At 43.5% G+C, this 20,445-nt stretch overlaps 1 protein-coding gene across 1 annotated transcript in view; it reads left to right on the plus strand.

Moving 5' to 3' along the window:
• Positions 1-20,445, plus strand: part of LOC121874616 (serine/arginine repetitive matrix protein 2-like) — a 151,297-nt gene that overhangs the window by 81,969 nt on the left and 48,883 nt on the right. Inside the window, exon 6 of the mRNA XM_042378844.1 lies at positions 11,968-12,068. Coding sequence (XP_042234778.1) covers positions 11,968-12,068 — 101 coding nt within the window. The remainder of the gene's footprint in view (positions 1-11,967; positions 12,069-20,445) is intronic.

The raw sequence follows: 20,445 nt of genomic DNA on the forward strand, positions 1-20,445 counted from the left end.
ACAGTATTTACCCAAATTTGTAACAGCTATACCCAATAATGCCCTAAACCCATATTTAGAGATGCATTGATGTTTATACACAATACCCGCGTGAATATTAATAATGTTGTCGTATTATGGCGAGAGGAACACAGTCTTGGAGACAGTGTAGGACATCTTGTCTCTTGAGTGTTTCCCGTGTGTTATGGGGATTTTTTTCCCTCTTCAAAAGCCTATGATGTATGTTGCGGTGTTGCCGTAACTTAAAATCTTTTATGAACCGTGGACAGTGTTAGGTTAAGTTAGGTTGGGTTTTGTCCTGTGACTACAAACCTCTCGACTATATGCTTTTTAGTGAGAATTACCTAAGGTAGGAGAGGATAGATTGTGGCTAGTGATGCTCCCTGCCTCCCGCTGCCGTCCTGGACCCCTGCCCTTGGGGGACAACCACTTTCCACGTTGCACAACCAAAAACATAGACGGAGTTTTCCAAATATCTTAACTGTCTCCGCCATTGTGATCGACAAGGCGTTCAGTACGTTTGCGAATGTTGTCAAGTGTGTTGGATGTTTGGGTGGGTGGTGACAGCGCGGGGAGGGAGGGTGATAGGGGCGGTTTTGAGTAGTGGATGCAGTATGGATCTGCAACCACTGCATCGCCGCCTTGACCTTGAGGACGGCTCTTGCCCCCACACCGACCGCGTTCATCTTGCTGTTGTTGTTGTTGCCCGTCATGCCCTTTCTGGTCCACTCTGCTCTGGTGCCCTCTGCCTCTCACCTCACTCACTACTACCACACACACACCTCTCCTTCTCCCCTCCACCCATGCCCTCCACCCAACACGCGCCTTTGTCACACGTAAACAATAATAGATCTGGGTTATGACGTCTCCTCATGAGTCCCTCACCTTCCGTAAACTTGACCTTCGTTCTCATTTTTTTTCACATCTTATAATTATTTAACTATGTATCTCATCAAATAGTAAAACTTGAAACAAAATTTAATCTTCCGATATTTCTTGTATTTATATTAACCAATAATATTATATAAGAGAGGAATAAAGTTTGTTTTATTACGGTTACAACTGGCGTGGGATGAGATTTACGCCGCGTGGCTCACCAAAGAAAGTGGGAAACGTTACACGGCTTTGTCGTTTAAAGAAAACGGTATAATATAGATGGGTAACGTAAACAAAATTAAGACACTCCATGCCAAGCAAAATTTCGTATCTATCTATTTATTTGTCGATCTAACTATATATCTATATCTGTGTTTATCAGTATCTTTTATCCGTCTATATCTATCTATCTATCTATCACTGTTGATGAACCATAACGAGAAAAGTGACCAAGTACTTAACGTAGTGGGGACTCGTGTTGCATGACGCTGTGGCCGGAACGAGATAACACGGCATTCTTTTATTTAGTTTGTCACCACATCACCACCACCTACCTGTATGTGTGTGTGTGTGTTAGGATGATAATACTTCACTACATATCATCAGGCAGAACCACTAGACTTCATTAAGGAAACAACGCCTGTTAATTAGACGTTCCTGGTCACCTGTGTTGGTAAGGGTCGACCAGTACAAGCCAGAGTGGACAGTGGTCTGGTGTGCCAACGGGGAGAGACCTAGATATTTTGCCCCCTTGTTCTTCCTGGCCTTGTTAATTTGTTTTTCTTGTTGAGGGTTGATTACTTATCTATTTGTGTACGTGAGAGGAGGCGTGTACGTTTATGGTGTGCATGTGTGTTTATTTATATGTGTGTACTGTATGTATACGTAGATATGTGTATTTGTAAGTGTTTATTTGTTTGTGTGTTTAGTGTGTGTGTGTGTGTGTGTGTGTAGCTGGAGGAAACTGCTTGCATAACTTAACCAAACTTAGTGCCAACTTACTAACACCGTGAAGGGAGACGAAAAATATAACACAAAATTCGCTCTGCTTTACTGAAATAGAAAAACAAGTGACTATCGGTGTTTACGTCGGTTACTTCACCTCATGCTACGGTGTTCTGGTGAGTTGAGGAGGGGAAGGGAGGAAGCTGATCATCTCTTCCTCTTAATCTTTCTTCTTTTCCTCCTTCGTGTCCTCCTTCTTATCTCATTTCTTCTCTTTTTCCTCCTTATTCTCCTCCTCCTTTTTCTCTTCCTTCTTTTACTGTTCTTTTATTCTGCCCCCTTTTCCTTCTCTATTTCCTCCTCCTTTTCCTTCCCTTCTCCATTTCCTCTTCCGTTTCCTCCTTCATCACCCCCTGAATAACACAATAACAATGGAAGATAAAGGAAATGAATGACAAAACATGAATACTGTAACAGTACAAGACAAACATATATTGAACACCGGAATGCGTGAATAACAGAATCCGAAAATAACAGATCCGCAAAGAACAGAATCCGTGAATAACAGGATCCGTGAATAACAGGATCCGTGAATAACAGAAGTGAATAACAGGATCCGTCAATAACACCCGTCAATAACAGAAAAACAAGTCCGTAACACCTTAACACTTATAGTTCCTGTCCTAGTTGAATAGGTATCGTCCCTTTTGACTCACTAAGATACCATCATAGTATTAAATAAAGGCGTGACTTCACTATCCTCCCTCACTGTCTCTTTGGCATCTATCGTAAATTACCGATATGGTGAGATGTAGAGAATAATTATTGGATTGTTGTGTTGTGGTGATGGTTGTGTGTTATGGTGTATGATTGTGGTGGTGTGGTTGTAGTAGTAGTGTATGGTGGTGGTGAAGGTTAGGTAAGGTTGTTTTGTGTTAGTAAATGTGTTGTGGTTTTGGCAGCCTCCACAATATAGTAATCACCTTATCGTCACCCCTCACCGCCACCAAGTTCTTCCTCTCTCTCGCCACCGCCGCGTGTTGGTGTGGCGTGAACCTTCTTTATATATATATAACTCGCCAACACCTGCCTCCCCCATCCTCCTCCCTCCCCCCTCACCGTTCTCCCTCACCGTCCTCCCTCATCCTCTTTCTTCACCCTCCCCCTCACCTTCTCCCTCACCCTCCCCCCTCACCTCCCACACTTACACCCTCTTAACCAACGCTTGTTCTTCTCTTGTTTTATTGCACTGAAGCGAATATTTCCTCTAATAGTCGTGTCTGCAGAGTTTGTGTAATATTTTTTTTTCTGGTGGAGGTGATTAATGGACACAAGAGCAGTGGTGCGTGTTGTCCTCCCTGACAAGTGTCGCCTCTCAGCCCCTTGGTGTCGCCCCCTGCTAAACATAGCTTGATACTACTGCACTATTGCCCTTCGTTAATATTATCACCCTAGACGCTAGTCTTTATCCGAAGTGGTGTAACATAAGCATTATTGCATCCAAGTTGGCAGCTGAGGTAACTGTGTGTGGAGGGAGTGGCTGGCTGGCTGGCGAACCCCGGGCTGCGCCAGGAGTTGGCGACAGGGTGTGGTGACAGGGTGTGGTGTGTGGCGCCCCCGCCGTACCAGGGTGAACGGACAGTACAAGTACTTGATATTGTGTGAGTGATACTCAGGGCCTGAGATGTACTGTGAGAGGCGCTAGAGGCACAAGTTAACACCTGGGGCACCACTAGCGAACTTTGCGACCCACGAGAACGACTTCGACACTTGTAACGATATTTGTTTTGAGGAGAGTGGCGCACTCCACCACTGTATTAGACGTGAGGTTGTGAATAGATCTGCTATTTTTTTAACATTTATTTAAGATATGAACAGTAAGAAACTATTTGTTAGATTAGTAAGTTTGGCGATGAAGTGGAAGTATCTTGTGTACACTATTGTGTTCAACGAAAGTTTCGTGTTGGACTCGTAGTTTAAGATGTACCCAAGCATTCAGAACTCACCAGTACCTGTGTCTGGGTGGCAGTGTCAACAAACTCTTCTTGTTTATCATAAGTGACAGCCCACAGAGCCTTGACGTTCACCTGCTTCGTCTCAACACCAAGTCCATAAGCAGACGTCAGCTTCGACCTCTCGCTCTAGGCATCAGCCACTACTTGACATGATCTGGGGTTCACGAGTACCTGAAGCATTGTGTCAACTTTTCCATACCTAAGACTGAAGCAGAGTATGCTGTTAGTGTTACCATTATTTTGGTAGTGGTAACACCAAGACAAGAGTGAATGTTTTTATAAAGATTTACTATTACATAATTTCATAACTGTGTATCCTTCAGATATCTACGTCAACCCATAATTTAGTCGTGTATAAGTAGCATTAGGAAGCTGTAGTAGTGGTGTATCGAAGCCTGTGTGGTGCGTGAGGCCTTCAGTATGGAGGCCTGGACGGCATTGTTCCTGGTGGTGTTCCTCCTGTACGTGGCCTGTACCTTCTCTGTGCTCTACGACGTTATCATATACTTCGCATAAGATGACGCCAAATATGTCCTCCTCCTCCTCGTCCTGCGGAAAGTCTTGACGGGGGACACAAGTGGCGTGGTGTGACGGTAATGGACATTGTTTTTTTATCAGCTTGGGATATGTCATGGCGGCTGTACAAACATACTTAAGACCTGTGCTTGTGTTGATGAGTGCGGTAGAGGCGTCCATGTTGAGTGTAGCGGGCCTAGTGTGGTACCAGACCAAGTTGAGTGTGCAGGACGTGTACAGTGGGCTACAGTCCCGTGCTACCGAGGTGTACCAGGACGCGAGGCGTCGGGCCAGTGACGTATACGAGGACCTCCAGGTCAAGGCTGGGGGCACTTACAACGTCGTCCACAGCCGCACCACGGAAACCTGTCAACGGTGGCTGAACAGAGCCAATCTTGTTTATATCCAATGTCAATTACGACTGAGCCTGGCCCTCCACCGCTCTCAGTTCCGCTTGAGTTTACTGTACAAAGACGTGAAGGCTCGGCTGGCTCACAAGTTTCAAGTACATGTGGGACAGCGCCTGAAGAATGCGCAGAAGAAAGCGGACTTGATGCAGAAGTGGACGAGGATCAAGGTCACGAAGTGGAAGAAGGTGGCGGCGGAGACTGCTAAGGTCAGCTTCGAGCGTATGAGTCTCAAGGCCCGAGAGTACGAAGACGTCCTCGAGGAGAAGCTTCACAGACTCAGCCGCGCGCCGTCCACTCAGAGACTAGACCCCAGGGACGAACCCCAGGTAACACTCGGCACTCACACACCCATCACAGCCTCCCTCATCCACCCACCCAACACACGAATCCAGGAAAAAAGTCACAAGAAAAAAAGTCAGATAAAAAGGCACGGAAAAAACCTAACCTAACTTAACTTAACTTAACTTAACCTAACCTACGTGCAATGCCATCATATATATATTGTGTTGTCAATGTGTACAAGTCATGTGACTTTTTTTCCTGTGGACTTTATTTCCGTCCACCCAACACACCCTCCCTCACCCACCCACCCAACACACCTCCTCCATCCCCCTCCCACCCAACACACCCCCTCCAGCCCCCACTCACCCAAAACACCCTCCCTCCCTTCCCTCCCTCCCTTTCCTCCCTTTCCTCCCTCACCCTCCCTCCCCCTCCCAACACACCCACCCTCACCCTACACCACAGTAACCTCGATAACCACTTCACTATCTCTTTCCCTAACCCATTTATCTCTTCTTCTCTTGTCTCTAATACACTTTCTGTACGTTCTCCATCTGCCTCTCAATTCCAAACACACCAAAATGTAGGCAGACGAGGACTCCCATGGTAGCCAAAGTAGTGTGATGAAATAATTAAAAACACCTACATTAACTTCGCAGGTGTTCGTGGTAGGTTCATTGCGACTTGACCATCTTGTTCTGATCTCCCATGACCTTGTTACTCATGACCTGACCACCATGACTCAGTACAGTGTAATAAATAATAACAATAACATAGCACAGTCAAGGCCCAATTTAGCGATCATGGCAACGGTCTCATTTCGTAGAAGTTGATTGGCTCTTGGTTGGTAAGTGATTCGAGTTGTCACGCCACATCAGCATATTCACCCCCGTTTGTTTTTCACTGTTTGTCATAGAATTTCTTTGGGTGAAAACTTAAGACTTTCAGGTGAGACATCCTGCAGGTGTTCCTTCTAGTACCTTACCAACCTACCGATCTTTTACCTACATCTCTTCATGCATGCCTACAGTACATCCCTCCTTACCATGACGACATCTTTCCATTCCTACCTACTTTCCTACATCCCTCCATCCTTACCTACTTGCCAACATCCTTCTCTCCCTCCCTCCCCCCCTCCCCCCTACGCTCCCTCCCACGCTCATACTTTAGGCCTACTTCTCTGGAACCCGGAACCCGCTCTTAACCCTGTACCCCCACATGGCCTGCCCTCCGCCTCCCTCCCTATCTCCCTTTCCTCGCTTCCTGTCTCCCTTCCCCCCCTTTCCCTTCTCTTGATCTTCCCTATTCTTCCTATGTACATACTTGCTCCCTTCCATCACACTCTTTCTACCTTCTCCCTCCCTCCCTACACTGCCCTCCACCCTTCTCTTCCTCCCTTACTCCTCCCTTACACTGCCCTCCCCTCTTCTTTCTCTCTCTCTCCCTCCCTCCCTCTCAAGCAGCTGCCCGTCTCTCCTCAACTACTGGTGTTTTTCCTGTCTATTTTTACCTGTCGCTTTGTCTGTCCCTCCCTCTCCCATCCCTCACCTCCATGGCCACTCTCTCCCTTCCCTCCTTCTCACCTCTTACTGATCCCTCTCCTTTTTGTGTTTGTGTCTATTTTTACGTCTTCCTTTGACTCTCCCCTTCCCTGCCTCCCCCTCTCTCTCCGTCCCTCCGTCCCTTCCCCTAACATTCTGCCTTCCTTCCTTCCTTCCTTCCTTAATAATGCCTCACCTGACCACTATTTCCTGCCCCAGCGAATTCTCCAACTTTGTCTGACTCACCTGGAAACGTCACTGTACCTCTCACCACCACCACCATCTTCACCACCTCTACCAACACCATCACCCCTAGTAATACCTCCAACACCACCATGTACACCACCAGCTTCACTCACCACCACCACCACCCCTAACACCAACACCCTCCACCAACACCTCCACCATCTCTACCCTCCCTCACCCTCCACCAATACCCCCACTAGCACTACCATCAGCAGGACGCCCTCTTGGCACAACCTCCTCAACACTGATAACACCCTCCCCCCTTTCCTCCTTACCCCCTCCCTCCCCTCCCTTCCCCTCCCCTCCCCTCCCCTCCCCTCCCCTCTCCCCCTCCTGTGAGACATTAAAAGCCCCTCATAAAAGTAACTTACATGACGTCTTCAGGTATTAAACTATTCTGACTACAGTGAAACCTCCTTTTACCGGACTTCTCTCTCCAGTTAACGAATTATATGGAGGGTTTCTCATCTAACGGACCCTCGATATAACGGACTTTTAACTACTGTATATAGTTCATTAAATAGAGGTTTCACTGTGTACGAAATGACCAAGATAATTTTTTTTATTCCGTTTTTGTTTTTTTTATGACAGTGATTGAAAAATATTATGGTGTTATAGAAAAAATAGCTTGTTGTTATAATGTTGAAATCCCTCCATTTTTTTTCACGCTCGTTTGCCCCTCCACTGTGGTAAAGCCATCGCTCCCACCCCGTAAGAGTGCACGCAGTCGGGGTGGGAGTTTGACCAGCTGGAGCAGTAGCAGAAGAAGTAGCAGTAGTAGCAGCAACAAGAGCGATAGCGGGAACAAGCTGGTGGTGATGGTGGAGAGACAGTGAGGGTGGGAGAGACGGCAGTGTCTGGTGGAGGCTAAAACAGATCCCGTCAAACAGGTCATATTAATCATGTTCTTTTACTGTCTACGCATGTCAACATTACGAAGCTCAGTCAACGCATGTCACAATACGGAGCTTAAATTCACACTAAAAAACGAAATTTTTTTTAATTATATAAAGTTTTTCTCCTAAAATTGATACAAGTGACGTTATTTATTTATTTTTTATCTTTTTCGCTGAGTGTCATTTGTTTTGTTGTTGTTGTGTCGTTGAAGAATGGCGATGGCGTATCATTTTGTGTTGTTTATTATACTATTTTATCTATCTTTCTGAACACCCAGGTATTATTTGTTAATTTCCTTTCTCTCAAAACACACGTATGTATTTTGTTCTTTATATATATTCTCACAACAGGTATTCATTTACTGTTGTTAAATAAAATAATAATAATAATGATCTGTTAGGGTGGGGACTCCTTGACCAGATATCAGCCCGGGGAGGGAAAACCACATCAGATAAAATCCCATTTGACACAAACCCACAAACCCACTACATACATCGCCAGAACTGTATGTAAAGTAGACAAAAACCAATAGTAGAATAGTAGACAAAAAATAAGCCGTCAGAATAGTAAACATAATAGTAAAAAAAAAATTTAGTAAAAGCCCAAATAGTAAACATAATAATAAAAAAAAATTAGTAAACAAAGCCCAAATAGTAAACAATAGAGCAAACAAAAAACTAAGAATAAACAAAAACCCAAATAGTAAACAAAGAAACAAATAGTAAAAAGAAAACAACTGGCAAACAAAATAGTAAAAAATTGTGAAAAAAAAAATAAAAAAAATAGTACAAGTAAACAAAATACCTGCCAGCTCAAGTTTGTTTACACCTTAATACTTCCTGGGGTTAAAATAGTTGACCATAATCTCCTCAAGTTACCTTACCACCATCTGTTAAGTCCTTCCTGTATTAAAAAATTCAGTGAGAATTTTTTTCCTACGGAGTGGATGGTGAGGTGTAGTGTTGTGGCGTGTGGGTGTAGTATAGTGTAGGTTTTGTATGATGTGGGTGTAGTGTGGTGGAGTGTGCTATGTGTGTGTAGTTTACTGTGGGTGTAGTGTAGCGTAGGTGCAGTGCAGTATGTTAGTGGGTGTAGTGTGAGTTTATGTTGATAACGTGAACTGTGTACCGTTTTGTGTTGGCGTGATCTGTGTACCGTTTTGTGTTACTGACGTGAGCTGTGTTAAGTGTACCGTTTGGTGATGAACTGAACACGTTAAATGTACGCCGTGTCTTGAGACTACCGTGTCCCTTTCGTTAGGTGCACCGTGTACCGTCATGTGAGCTCTATTGCATATTGTACAGCATGATAAGCAAACAAGTAAACATGTTTTTGTTCTTTGTTTTCTGTTTGCAATAGTGTATGAGAGTTTGTTTGTACTAGTTCTTAAGTGTTTGTGTTTGCAATAGTTAATAGGAGTTTGTTTGCAATAGTCCATTACTGTTTGTGTTTGCAATATCCCATAAGTGTTTTGTTTATAATAGTTCTTAAGTGTTTGTTGTTGTTGCCTGAAAGTAATAAGATATTTGGTTGGTTTTTGTTATAGCAGTCGAGAATATTTTTTTGTTAAACGGTAATAAGTGAATACGTTTCTTTGTTTTGTTTTTGTTATAATAAAATGTTTTATTTAATTATAGTCCTGAAGAAAAAATTACCATAGTTATAAGAGAATGTAATTTAATTCCCAATATTTAATCATGACATTGTAGTGATATTTGTTGTTATTGTGGACAGTAAAAGTGTGTATGTGTCTGTCTGTCTGAGTGACTGTTATGTCTGTCTGTCTGAGCGTAAGAGTGTATGTAGATGCCTCGTGTGGATGCTTCTATGAGTGTGTGCGTGCGTGCGTGTGTATCTTCTATAATTATAATAATCACTGTATACATAGCCAACATTATCTTTAGGCATTTCCTATATTTAAACAACTTCAATGTTGCCAACTATGTAAAGGACTTGACCAACAACACACACACGCTCTTGAAAATCCTCACAAATTATACCAGAAAAAATTAAACCAGATAAGCTTCGTAAGATTCACTTTTAAAAATAACTCAAGTGTGTTTTTTTTTCTGGTAATATTGAAGTTAGTCTTGAGAAATTTACCCTCAAAGAAAACGCGAATTGTTTGTTTACATGTGAGAAGAGTTGAGGTGGAGGTGTATGGCGGTGAGATTTGTAAGGAAATTTAAGCTCAATATGTGTGGATGGAGAGACGAGACTAGGCTGCATGTCTCCTTAGATGTGAAGCGAGAGTTTTTGGGGGATTTACCTGAAGTTTTGTTATAATTGGAAAATGTTTCATATGCCCTCGGGGTTAAGGTAGAGTGTAGAGCTATTAGGAAGTGTGGGTAGCATGTCCCTCTCTGATGCTGTAGTTTGGTGGAGTGTGTGTATTGTGTACTTCACCTGGTCATTGTTCATCTTGTTTATGTCTCTTCCACACATCACTTTGTTTATGCCTCTTCCACATCACCTTGTTTATGCCTCTTCCACACACCACCTTGTTTATGCCTCTTCCACACCACCTTGTTTATGCCTCTTCCACACATCGCCTTGTTTATGCCTCTTCCACACCACCTTGTTTATGCCTCTTCCACACCACCTTGTTTATGCCTCTTCCACACATCGCCTTGTTCACATCTTCTAAAATGGATAATTACTTAATACTTACGACCCTAAATAAAAAAAAATTCCCAATACCTCAAGAATTTCGCTCATCTGAAGTATGTCAATAGTGTCTCGTATTTTTTTCTTTAAAGATTAGCCCCACATGAACCTTACTTAACTAAGCCACCGTAACGCTATTCTACACATGCTTAACCTAACCTAACCATCTTTAACACTAATCTAACCAAACCACCATCAAGCTAACCTAACCAAAACCCAGGCTAACAGAATATTTAATCAGGTGAAATAATCTCAGGGTGTTTAATCTTCAGTTCATCATAATATAATCTTACTTCTTGAGGTTTAAAAAAAAGAAAAAAATGTGCTAGTTTATTCATTGTGTAACTGGACGCGTGACTCATATCTTCTGTTGTGAGGAGAGAAAGGAAACACTACTTTTACTTAGATGTTTTTTTTAATTAAGACCCGATGACACGAATGCTGTCAAAGTCCCGGATGTGGAGGAGGTAGGGGGTGAGGGGGCGTCTCTCTCTTTTTGCAGGTGGTGGGTTTCTCTCTCTCTTTCTCTCTTTCTCTTTGGAGGTCTCTCACCTGCTCAGTCGGCCTCTTGTTGTACAGTGTAGAGTTGTAGAGTCATCAACATTAATCACTTCTCCTTTGTTTAGCTCAAGCAAGATGTGTTAGGTAGGGTGTTTAGGGGTGGAGGGAGTGGTGATAGTGGGTGTATATAAATAACATCATTATACTACACAATTCTCAATACATTATACAGTGACACATAAGCATTACTGCATAACCTCGTGGCTGTCAGGGGTCACTAAGCTTCTACTGTGGATCCTTCTACACGCCAGAAGTTAAATATAAAGCTATTGTTGTCATGAATAATTGTCTATATTAAGCTGTGCTGGGTGATGGTATGGCCCGGTGTGTGTGTGTGTGGGCGCTGCGTAGTAGACCAGAAGTATGTTGAAGTATGTTTTAGTTGGTGTGTTGGCTACGGTGATGTGTTGTGAAATATTTGTCGTGTGATGTGATGGCTGACGATGACTGGTGTAATGCTTGTGTGTGAATTTTCAGCCGAGTTAAGTTATTTATATACGCTAGAAGACTGCCACGTGTTATAAATTTCTTGTGTGTGTGGATTTTTTTGTTTTTCGTGATTTAAATATTCAAGGGATATTTATAGAGGCTAAATGTAGGAAAGTTAGTTGTAGTCAGTTTATTAGACAAGTTTGGCACGGTGCACTGGGCAGGAGTGATGAGGCAGGCGGCCGTGTCTGGATTGGTGCGTTTTCTCTGTTTAGTTCGCAAATTATCTTTCTACATCATCTTTAAATCAACTTTCAATATTCTCTAACTAGTATAAGTAATGGAAATATATGTGACATTTCTTTTAACTCAATGATGAATGTGTTTACAGTCACCCATTAAAATTCTATCACAGAAAAGTCCACATATTATTTTTGTACCCATAACTTAAGAAGTATTCCTTTCGTCATCTTAACATTATATTCAGCATTTTTCTAACTGCATATCATAGTCTCTGAATCGTTGTGTTTACCCTCCGGCAGAGAAAACGTGTTGTTTAATATTTCCCGTTTTCTTCTACAGGGAGTGACCCGTTCCTCGTCGACGTCATCCTCGCACTCTACGTCGGCCAATGAGGAGCCTCGACCATTGGAGGAGGCGGAACATTACAAAGATGATGATATGTAAGTTGAATTAATTATTATTATAACTTCTGTCATTTGTATTGTTGTTCTTATTATTAACTTATTCTTCAATGCATTTCATATTGATAACGTAAATTACAACTACTACTAAGATGCACCACCATAGTATATACCGCGTGGTCAGTACCTTTATTTTTGATACTGTACTGCGTAATGTCAATCCGGATTCTTTAGAAGCTATTGTGAACCTCTTATGTGCAATACCAAGATGTTCGTGATGTCATCCCGGATTCTTTAGGAATTAACCAGAATATGACGTCCCACGAATACCAACACTGTAAGTTTACCCAGAAAATTAACATATGTTAAGAATGACTTAGAATTTGACTCGGTGTTTCAAAGATTATTTATATTCTAGCATGATTCGGGTCCATCGAGGTACAGATTATATACGTAAATAGACTTGTGTTTAGACCGGGAAAGCTGTCCTTGAGGGGGGAAGTCAATTACCAAGTTTTCATTGTATTCTCATTAACACCCAGCTTGTCACCTCGCTTTTGTCAACCACACAACCCGGAACTCTTCGTCAGGAGAGGAACACCTGTTGGTGAGAGAGGAAGTGTTGATGATATCGTGGGAGAGGAACTACAGTATATTATTTCTCTCACCTTCTGCAGTAGAGGAACAGTGTCAAGGCTTCCTCTTCCCCTCCCCTCCAAGTGTTATTCTCACTACCACTCTTCTCGTCAAATATAAAATAGCCCGTATATTGTTTGTGTTGTAAAGTGAAATTGGTGTTGGTGGTGTGTTTTGGGTTGAGGTCAGTGATAACTAGCGCACCGAAGGCTCAGTATAAGTTAGTTGTGGTTGTTGGGTTCTGTTTTAGTTCTTATCCGGCACGTGTGAGGGTTCTGTTTGGTTCTACTCCGGCACGTGAGGAGTTCTGTTTAGGTTCTTATCCGGCACGTGGTGGGGGTTCTAAGTAACTATCCGGCAGAACAGGTTATATTGGTCCTCATTGGTTCTGGCTCACCTAGTGGTCGGTCCTGGTTTATGCTAGTACGGGGAGGTCTACAAAAGAACTCAATTTATTACCGAAAAAACCCGATCGAGCAGAGATTTGAGTTAACGAGATCTCCTTTTTTCATCACATCAAGGTACTGCTTTCTTGTGACACCTCGGCGGGAAGCAGGCAGGTAGATAGGTACGCTGGTAAGTAGATAGGCAAGTGGGTAGATAGACAGATAGGTAAGTATACAGGCAGGTAGGTAGGTAAAGGTTGGTTGATAGGCAGCCAGGTATGCAAGCAGGCAGGTAAGGGGGGGGGGACCCGAAGCGTGGCTGTGGGCGGGTGGTAATGCCAGCACTAGCGGTACGGAAGGGCGTCGCAAGTTTAGGCGTTGTTAATCAGAGACGAGGAAATAATGTCGACAGCTGATCTGGAGGAGGTGTGAGATGTCGCGGTGTGTTCATAACGCCTCCTGACGGTGGTGGAGGGGGGCGGAGGGCGTGATGCGTGACCCTGGGTGCCTGAGACAGTATTGTAAGGCTAGATCTGTATAATAGTAACTTGGTTGATTGGTTAAGTTTAGTTTTAAGTTAGGTTGGATAGTTTCAGTTTTAAGGTAGGTTTAGGTTGCGTAGGTTCAGTTTTAAGTTGGGCTAGCTTCAGTTTTAAGTTAGGTTTAGGTTGGGTAGCTTCAGTTGTAAGTTGGGTTTAGGTTTGAGTAACTTTAGTTTTAACTTAGGTTGGGTACCAGCTTCAGTTTTAAGTTAGGTTTAGGTTGGACTAGTTTCAGTTTTAACTTAGGTTGGGTACCAGCTTCAGTTTTAAGTTAGGTTTAGGTTAGAATAGTTTCAGTTTACTTTAGGTTTGGTTAGATTAGGTTTGGTTTAGTTTGGTTTGTTAGGTTACGTTAGATTAGGTTGATTTCTACGAGGACTAAGTTTTGTATACCGACTTCTAAACAGGGAGGAAGGATGAAGGTGGTGGTGGAGGGAGGTGAGACAGGCGGGCTATATTTAAGGTTGAGATGTGTGTGTGTGGAGGGGGCGGGGGTCGGAAACATGCACCGTTACCGGAAGGTGTCTCCAGGTGTGATGAAACGTGTTGTAAGATGATGGTCTGTATGGTGGTGGGTCAGAGTGGGTCTCCTGCTGTGTGGTGGTGGGTCAGAGTGGGTCTCCTGCTGTGTGGTGGTGGGTCAGAGTGGGTCTCCTGCTGTGTGGTGGTGGGTCAGAGTGGGTCTCCTGCTGTATGGTGGTGGGTCAGAGTGGGTCTCCTGCTGTGTGGTGGTGGGTCAGAGTGGGTCTCCTACTGTTTGGAAGGTCAGTAATGTCTGTATGTAACAGTGGTAGTGTATGGATAAGGAATTGTTGTATTTCGTAGTTTCTGTAATTGTATTTTGTTCCATTCCCTCCTTTATTGTATTAGTTACATCATTGTATACACACGAGGATGTACTCCCACAGTGTAGCCAGAACAGGTTTGTGTTTTTCTGGGTACATTGACGCACGCGACTGACTGATACCATCTTGCTCTAGAACACCCATATTTCCCCTCCCTTTCCTCCCCCTCCCCTTCCCCTTGCGCCCTCTCCCCCTTAAAAACATTTCCTTTGTCTCTTGCTATACAGAGGAACAGGGGTTATTTGTAGGCAGTTCATTCATTTTTTTTCCAGTGGGGGGGTATCTTAGTCATTTGTTCTCTCTCTCTCTCTCTCTTTTGATTGCACAAGTCTTTAGGTATTTTAGGTTCCTCATCCCTAGGAGAGTTCACTTGTGGTTGGGAAGGGGGTGAACTGTCGACTGTCAATGGGATAGTGGTAATTGTTGGTGATGGTGGTTAGAAGTGGTGGTGGTGGTGTTGGTGGTAATTGTTGGGGTGATTTTGGTGATAGGTGCCCGGGATCATGTTGATAGTGGTGTCGATATGGTTGGTGGTGGTGGTGGTAGTAGTGGTGATGGTGTGGTGGCTCGTTCCAAAGTGTAGGTCAGTATGGGTGCCGCCTTGTGCTCCGTTACCAGGTGTGGCCCAGCCCTTCTCCCCGCCCTCACCCACCTCTTCCTCCTGCCCTCACCCACACCTCCTCCGCCCTCCACACCTCCTCCCCGCCCTCACTCACACCTCCCCGCCCTCACTTCCCCTCCCCGCCCTCACCCACACCTCCTCCCTTGATAGAGTTAATAATGATAGTAATTAACGATTTATTGAAAACATTTCTTCCAAAGGACTGAATAAATAGAGATAATGAAAGTTACATAATTGGGGAATGGATCACTTGATTGACAAATAATATACAAGTAACATAAGTGGTACATATATGTGTGGGGGGGCAGGTGGTGGTGTGTGGGGGTAGGAGGTGAATTAAAGGTGTGTGGGGGCAGGATGAGGTGTGTGCGGGGGAGGGAGCAGAGGTAGTGGTTCAGGTGGGCGGGGAACAATTTCCGCAGGAGTCGTCAAGGTCTCCGGGAACCTGGTGGTGATAGGCAGGTCTCCTCAGGTCCAGGTGTTGGTCACTGCCTCGTTCCCCCATCCTCCTCTTCCCCTCCCCTCCCACCTCACCACTCCCTTCCACCAGCTGGGCTTAAGGGGGAAACGTATTATTTTATGTTGATCATATAATGTGACGTGTTAACCCGTCAGTGACTTACCTCTGGTTTATGTCCACCTGATTACCGACACGGTGAAGGGGGCGGGATGTGGTCTGGTATCTTCTGTAGCCTGAACCTTTCCACGAAATCTGCCTGGTCTTCTCTCGTCACCTACGCCCGCTGATAACATTGTTCTACAGCTGTAACGTTTGTCCGTTGGAAGAGTAAACTCGTGTATCATATCAGTGGAGATAAGTGGACGAGTATTGTTAAGGTCCGCATTGTATCGGTCACTAGTGTCAACAACAGCTTCCCTTGTGTGACGTCATTTAGGAGAGAGGAGGAGTAAGTTAAAGGTGGGGAGGAATGGTAGGAGAGGGGGGGAGGGCGGAGCTTGTCAACACGGAACACAAGACTCTTGGAGGTGTACTATCAATCCTTATTTAAAGTTCCTACACATCATTCCTTTCTTGGGGAGGGAGGTGGGGGTGTACATGTGGCCAGGGTATTGGAAAAGTGAAACGGTGTGTGACTCATATGGGAGGAGGAAGAGTGCGCCGGCAGGGAGGACGGGTGAGAGGTAACGGGGGTATTGTTGCGGGGGGTAGGGAGGGTTCCCAAGGAAACTGAACAGAGTGAGACGCTCAGTATCACCGCGGTGCTGGAAGTAGCATTATTGTGCCTGTTGGTGCGTGCTTGTATTGTGTTGTGTGTAGCGCGGTAACACTACATGTGGTCCTCCGTCAGTGTTACTCATCACCCGGTCTGTCTTAGTGTTGACGTAGTGAAGTGATCATAGTAAGAAAATTTCAGTGGCATTTTTTGTACACTACATGTTGTCCTGGACTCCCGGATGGTCCAGGGTTATGTTGTGGTAGTGAAGACCTTGTTGAGGGTATGATGGTGTAGTGCAGCAGTGAATAAGAAGGAAGTTGACGTAGTAACAGTACAGTAGATGTGAACACGTGCGGACATGTCGCTCACCACCTACTGCAGTGTGTACAGAGGGTACCAGCCCTCCTACCTCAGGTAAACTTTTACACAGTATCACATGACTCACCCACCTCTCGGGAAACTTCATTGTAAATTTTTTTCCATCATCTGTGACCTTAAGAATATTTACATATATATAAGAGTTTATGTATCTGTAAAGTGAAAGTATTGATCCCATGTGTCATTGGTGTCAGACAAGCATAGATCTGTCATGAAAGGCCAGGGGGCATGATTAACGAGAGTGTGGGAGGAAAGAGAGAGAGAGAGAGGAGAGAGAGAGAGAGAGAGAGAGAGAGAGAGAGGAACGGTAAACAACAAAACCAGTGACATATCCACAACGTACGGGAGCAAAGCAAACCATCCAGTCAGCTGACATTTTTGAATACCTCGACCTTTACCAACACACACACACACACTTCTTTTTTGTTGGATGAGTTTCTCGAGGGAATTGTCCGGTAGTGACGACATAGTTACGTCACACACACACACTCTCTCTCTCTCAAATAGGGTGTTAATGTGACGGGGTTTTGAGGAATGGGAAAAAGGTAATTCTAATGGATGGGGTGATGGAGGGACGAATAGGTAGATAGGGAGGGTGTGAAATAGGTAAGTAGGGAGGGCGTGAGGAGTAGGTAGGTAGGAAGGGCGCGGGGAGTAGGTAGGTAGGAAGGGCGCGGGGAGTAGGTAGGTAGGAAGGGCGGGGAGTAGGTAGGTAGGAAGGGCGCGGGGAGTAGGTAGGTAGGGAGGGCGTGAGATCGGTGTCCTTGTTGGCCTAATGTGGGTGGCGCTTGATTGCTGTTCTTACCTTAACCTGTTGGTCTACTGATCCCAATGTTTATAACCGACACCAAGGAAACTGTCCTCACCACTCACTCACACACACACACACACACACTGACATGCCTCCTAGACTACTCAAGAAGTCCAAGATTATTATTATTATTATTATTATTATTATTATTATTATTATTATTATTATTATTATTATTATTATTATTATTATATTAGTTTACTCTCATTTGTAGTATTGTTATCATCATCATCATCATTTTCATCTCATCACTGTAACTGTCTCATTGTTTGTCGTACACCGAGAGTCTGTCAGCTTTGAGTGATAATCTTTCACTCCAAATAAAACAATAAAAGTTAATTAAAAGCTAACATAAGATAACATTTATCCGACCGTTGTTATGGTTATTTTTCAAACCGCTAATTCGTTATATTTGAAATTTGAATTCGTTTTGATTGCGGTACATCCTTCCTGATTTAACTGGTGTAGGTGTTTTACAGTGCCCTTTGGGGGAGATGTTTTTGGATCACGTGAAGATTAGGCATTCTCAGCTTAATTCACCTGATGACTAAACACCCTAACGCTACCTAGGAAGGTTAGGTTAGTGTTAAAGTGGTTAATCTTCGGAAAATAAGTTACCTTTAACCTAACATTGTGTAGGCTATATAAAGATTTCTATAACCTAAGTATTTTTTTTCCTTGGCAGAATCGTGACCTTTTTTTCTGTAGACTTTTTTTCCGTAACCTTATTGACCTCCATCGTCTTCAACAGGGTCTCTCTCTCTCTCTTCTTCTTCTCTCTCTTCTCTCTCTCCTCTCTCTCTCTCTCTCTCTCATCTTCGACTTGTGTAAACTGGATCAAGGGATAAAAAGAGGGGGAGATAACATGGGGTGAATGATGCAAAACAAAGTATAGAAAGTGAAACGAAAGGACCAAAGTAATAAGTGAAAGTGACAACAGGAGAAGACAATCATAGAAAGCGAGAAGAAAGATTAACCACAGAAGAAAAGAGGCGAAGAAGGAACTAAGATAAATTTAAAATAACCACAAATTAAGACTAACAAGAGAGTGAGAGTTTGGAAAGCTAAGAGAAAGGAATTACGATAAGCACTAGAAGTATCCACAGATGTACAGTTTGCGGACAAAATTCCTTGGACACTTTGTAGTATCTAGCATTAAGTGCTTGAGGAACGTTAGTTGAAGAGAATTGATTTTTCAATGGATTTTCTCATATATTTTTTGTATTATGGAATGTATTTTATTTTGTGTATATAATTTGAGATTAAAAATAGTATGACGAACCCCATGAGGAGATGCCAGATGTTGCCAAAAGTGTTCAGAAAATTTTGTCCGCAACTGTACATGTTCAAGGGACCGTGTGTGTGGTTGTCGCTACGGTGTTCAGATGTTTAAGACTATTTTCACCAGAGTCAGAAATTTCGTGAGTTTAATTTGAGCTGAACCATTATTTCGACATTTGCTGGAACACGTGGCAGTCGTCCAAGTGACACTAGTTTGTTTAGGAATTTGTTGAAATTGTATTGCTTAAACCTGTGTCTATCTCGTCAGTGCTGGACATACTGTTAAGGTGTGTGTGTGTGTGTGTGCGTCAGGTGTTGGTAGCGTTAAAAATGTTGTTAGTGGACTTGATTACTGTCAGATTGTGGACGGTGGTGTGTACTAGTGTATGTATGTGCGCGTTTGTGTGTATGTGTGGTGTATGTGTATATATACGTGTGGTGTGTATGTGTCTGGACAAGAGATGTACTGTAGACCACCAGCTTGTTGTTTTGTTTACCGTTGTCTCAAGCATATTGCGTGACGTTACATAAACTGTTATAATAATGTTGTTGTTGTTTGTATTATTATGTTTATTGTCATTTGTTTCATATTCTCCTTCTTCTTTTTCTTCATTTATTATTATTCATTCCTGGGGACGAAATATCAGCAGGTATCTCTCTCTCTCTCTCTCTCTCTCTCTCTCTTTTCCTGGAAGCAATTGCATGTTATCTGTGGGATCGAATTGTCCTGAATCAAGCGTGTATGGTGTCAGGTATAACTAACAGGCTGGAACATAATAGGATTATCTCCTTTTAACATCTGACTACTTGTAAACCAGTTGTAAATGATAGCGAGTCGGTGTGGTTGTATTGTGTGACTCATGCCCAGATATCAGTCACGTGTTGTAAGGGGATACGAACCTAATACTGTCAACAATGCTGGCCAGGAAGTCTTTGGTGGAGGGATGGTGTGGTGTGAGGCCTGGTGGTAGAAGGGGTTTGTTGTTTTCTTTTTTCCTTGATTGTGTTTATGTTTGGTTATATGTTTTAAGGTTTATGTTGGCTTTTGTTTTATTTTTGTAGTATTGTTATTTTATTTCCGTTATTGTTGGTATTGTGTTAGTTTTTAGTGTTGTAGCGAAGTATTGTATTTTCGGTATTTTTGTCGTTGCTGTTGTTTGGGATGTGACGTGTAATGAATAATTCAATATTTAAGAAAATTAAAGCTCCTGTCCTGTCGTGGTGGTGTCCCTCTTGCGACACACACACACACACACACACGCGCGCCACACACACACACACACACACACACACACACACACACACACGCACATACACACACACACGCACACACACACACACACACACACACACACACACACACACACACACACACACACACACACACACACAACCATATTTTTCTTTATTACCTACACCGTTTTTTTAGGTTGACTCTTAGGAACTACAGCCCAGTTAACGGCGTAATAAAACTCATGACAATTTTCTATCTTGAATTTGATTGGCTATTAGAGGGGGCAGGGGTTGGCATACCGACCTTTTAGAGAGAGAGAGAGATACAGGGAGGTGCGTCTGTGTACATTAAGGACAGGTAGTGAGCAGGTAAGGGCAGGGATAATTATCAAAGGTAAGTGATACACAACACCTGACTGAAGGAGGGGTGTGGTAGGGGTAATTCTGCCACATATGGTAGTTCCGCGTGGTGGGGTTCTCCTGGTTGTGCACCAGCAGCAGGAG

This window comes from Homarus americanus, unplaced genomic scaffold, assembly GCF_018991925.1.
Source record: "Homarus americanus isolate GMGI-L3 unplaced genomic scaffold, GMGI_Hamer_2.0 scaffold34360, whole genome shotgun sequence".
Lineage (NCBI taxonomy): Eukaryota > Metazoa > Arthropoda > Malacostraca > Decapoda > Nephropidae > Homarus > Homarus americanus.